This window comes from Trypanosoma equiperdum (genome assembly GCF_001457755.1).
Source record: "Trypanosoma equiperdum strain OVI genome assembly, contig: ctg_464, whole genome shotgun sequence".
Classification (NCBI taxonomy): Eukaryota; Euglenozoa; class Kinetoplastea; order Trypanosomatida; family Trypanosomatidae; genus Trypanosoma; species Trypanosoma equiperdum.
The window spans coordinates 947-2,208 of NW_027124381.1; the positions used below are offsets into that span (position 1 = coordinate 947).

The 1,262-nt window shown below is 40.6% G+C and overlaps 1 pseudogene across 1 annotated transcript; it reads left to right on the top strand.

Moving 5' to 3' along the window:
* Positions 1-517: 517 nt before the first annotated feature.
* Positions 518-1,261, top strand: TEOVI_000197800:pseudogene (annotated as a pseudogene). The gene has a single exon. A coding segment is annotated over exon 1 (744 nt).
* The last annotated feature ends 1 nt before the right edge of the window (position 1,262 follows it).

Here is a 1,262-nt window from a genome sequence, read left to right on the forward strand (position 1 = left end):
TTTTAACTTCATACAGGGGAAAGGGAATAACAACATGAGGTGATTTTATTTGATCAATGTGAGTTTGTGGCAGTAGGATGGAAGTGGTAGCGCATCTGATATGTGTTGTAGGTTGTGGGAAATAGAATCTAGGACGTGTGGGGATGAAACAGGCATTACTAGGGACAAAAGCAGTTAACTGAAATTAATGTAGGATATGCATATGCGTGTGATGATCAGAAAATGTGTGTTTATTCATTTCGTCTATCTATTCTGTGAAAGGCTTGCACTTGTGTGTGGATGGTGCTTTATTTGGTATTTGGATCACATATACATTCTTCTTGTTAAATTTTACTTTCAGTTTTATTTGTGTCCTGCCATTGTGCCGTGTGTCAATAGAGAAATAAATTCAGTGCTACTTCAAAGTAAGAAAAGAAACTGCCGTCACTATAATTAACTCTCACTGTTGCTATTATTTTGTTCGGTTTGTGTATATGCATTTGGTAACAAGGACAAGAAGGTTTTTGAAGGATATATAGTGCGCAGTGACAATATGAAAGAGTATGGGTCACTTATGTTGTTTTTGTTGTCGAGGGTAATATGGTTTTTGACTTTCACAGGAAGGGTGTTGGCCAAGAGCTGCACATTAAGGAATTATGAAGAGGGGGGAAATGAGGTCGCTGTCATTGGAAATGGCGCTTATTTTATGAGTGAAAATCATAAGTGGATGATATGCAACAGTAGCGGGAGGAGAGGACATGAAAATGCAGTTTTGTGGATGTGCGACGCCTCAAGTGAAGACCGTCCTGCAATGTTCATGAATAAATTCAATTGGAGTAGCGAAGTGAGCTCTTTAAGCATTTGTCAAGCGAAAGTGGGGGAGGAAGTGCAGAAAGTTAAAGAGAAAGAAGGTGATTTAAGGAGTAAAATTGAGAGAGAAGAGAGAGAACACGCGCGTCTTCAAGCTGAGAGTGTCGAAGCAGATCAAGGAAAGCAAGAGTGCCGGGACCAGGCAGAAAGAGTTGCAAACTCAGACACCACCATACGGAACCTTCAAAATGAAAGTGCACGGCTGAACAAACTAAGAGAAAAAGACACAGGAGAGTGCGAGAATAGAAAGCGCGACACGGAAAGGGAATACGACCGTAAACTGGAAAAAATGGACGAAGAAATAGAAAATGTTATGAAGGCAATAGAGCTGAAGGAACAACAGCTGGAAAAACTTGGAATTAATAGGTGTCCTGCATGTGACGCTGGGACTTGTTGGGATGATGTGCACATAA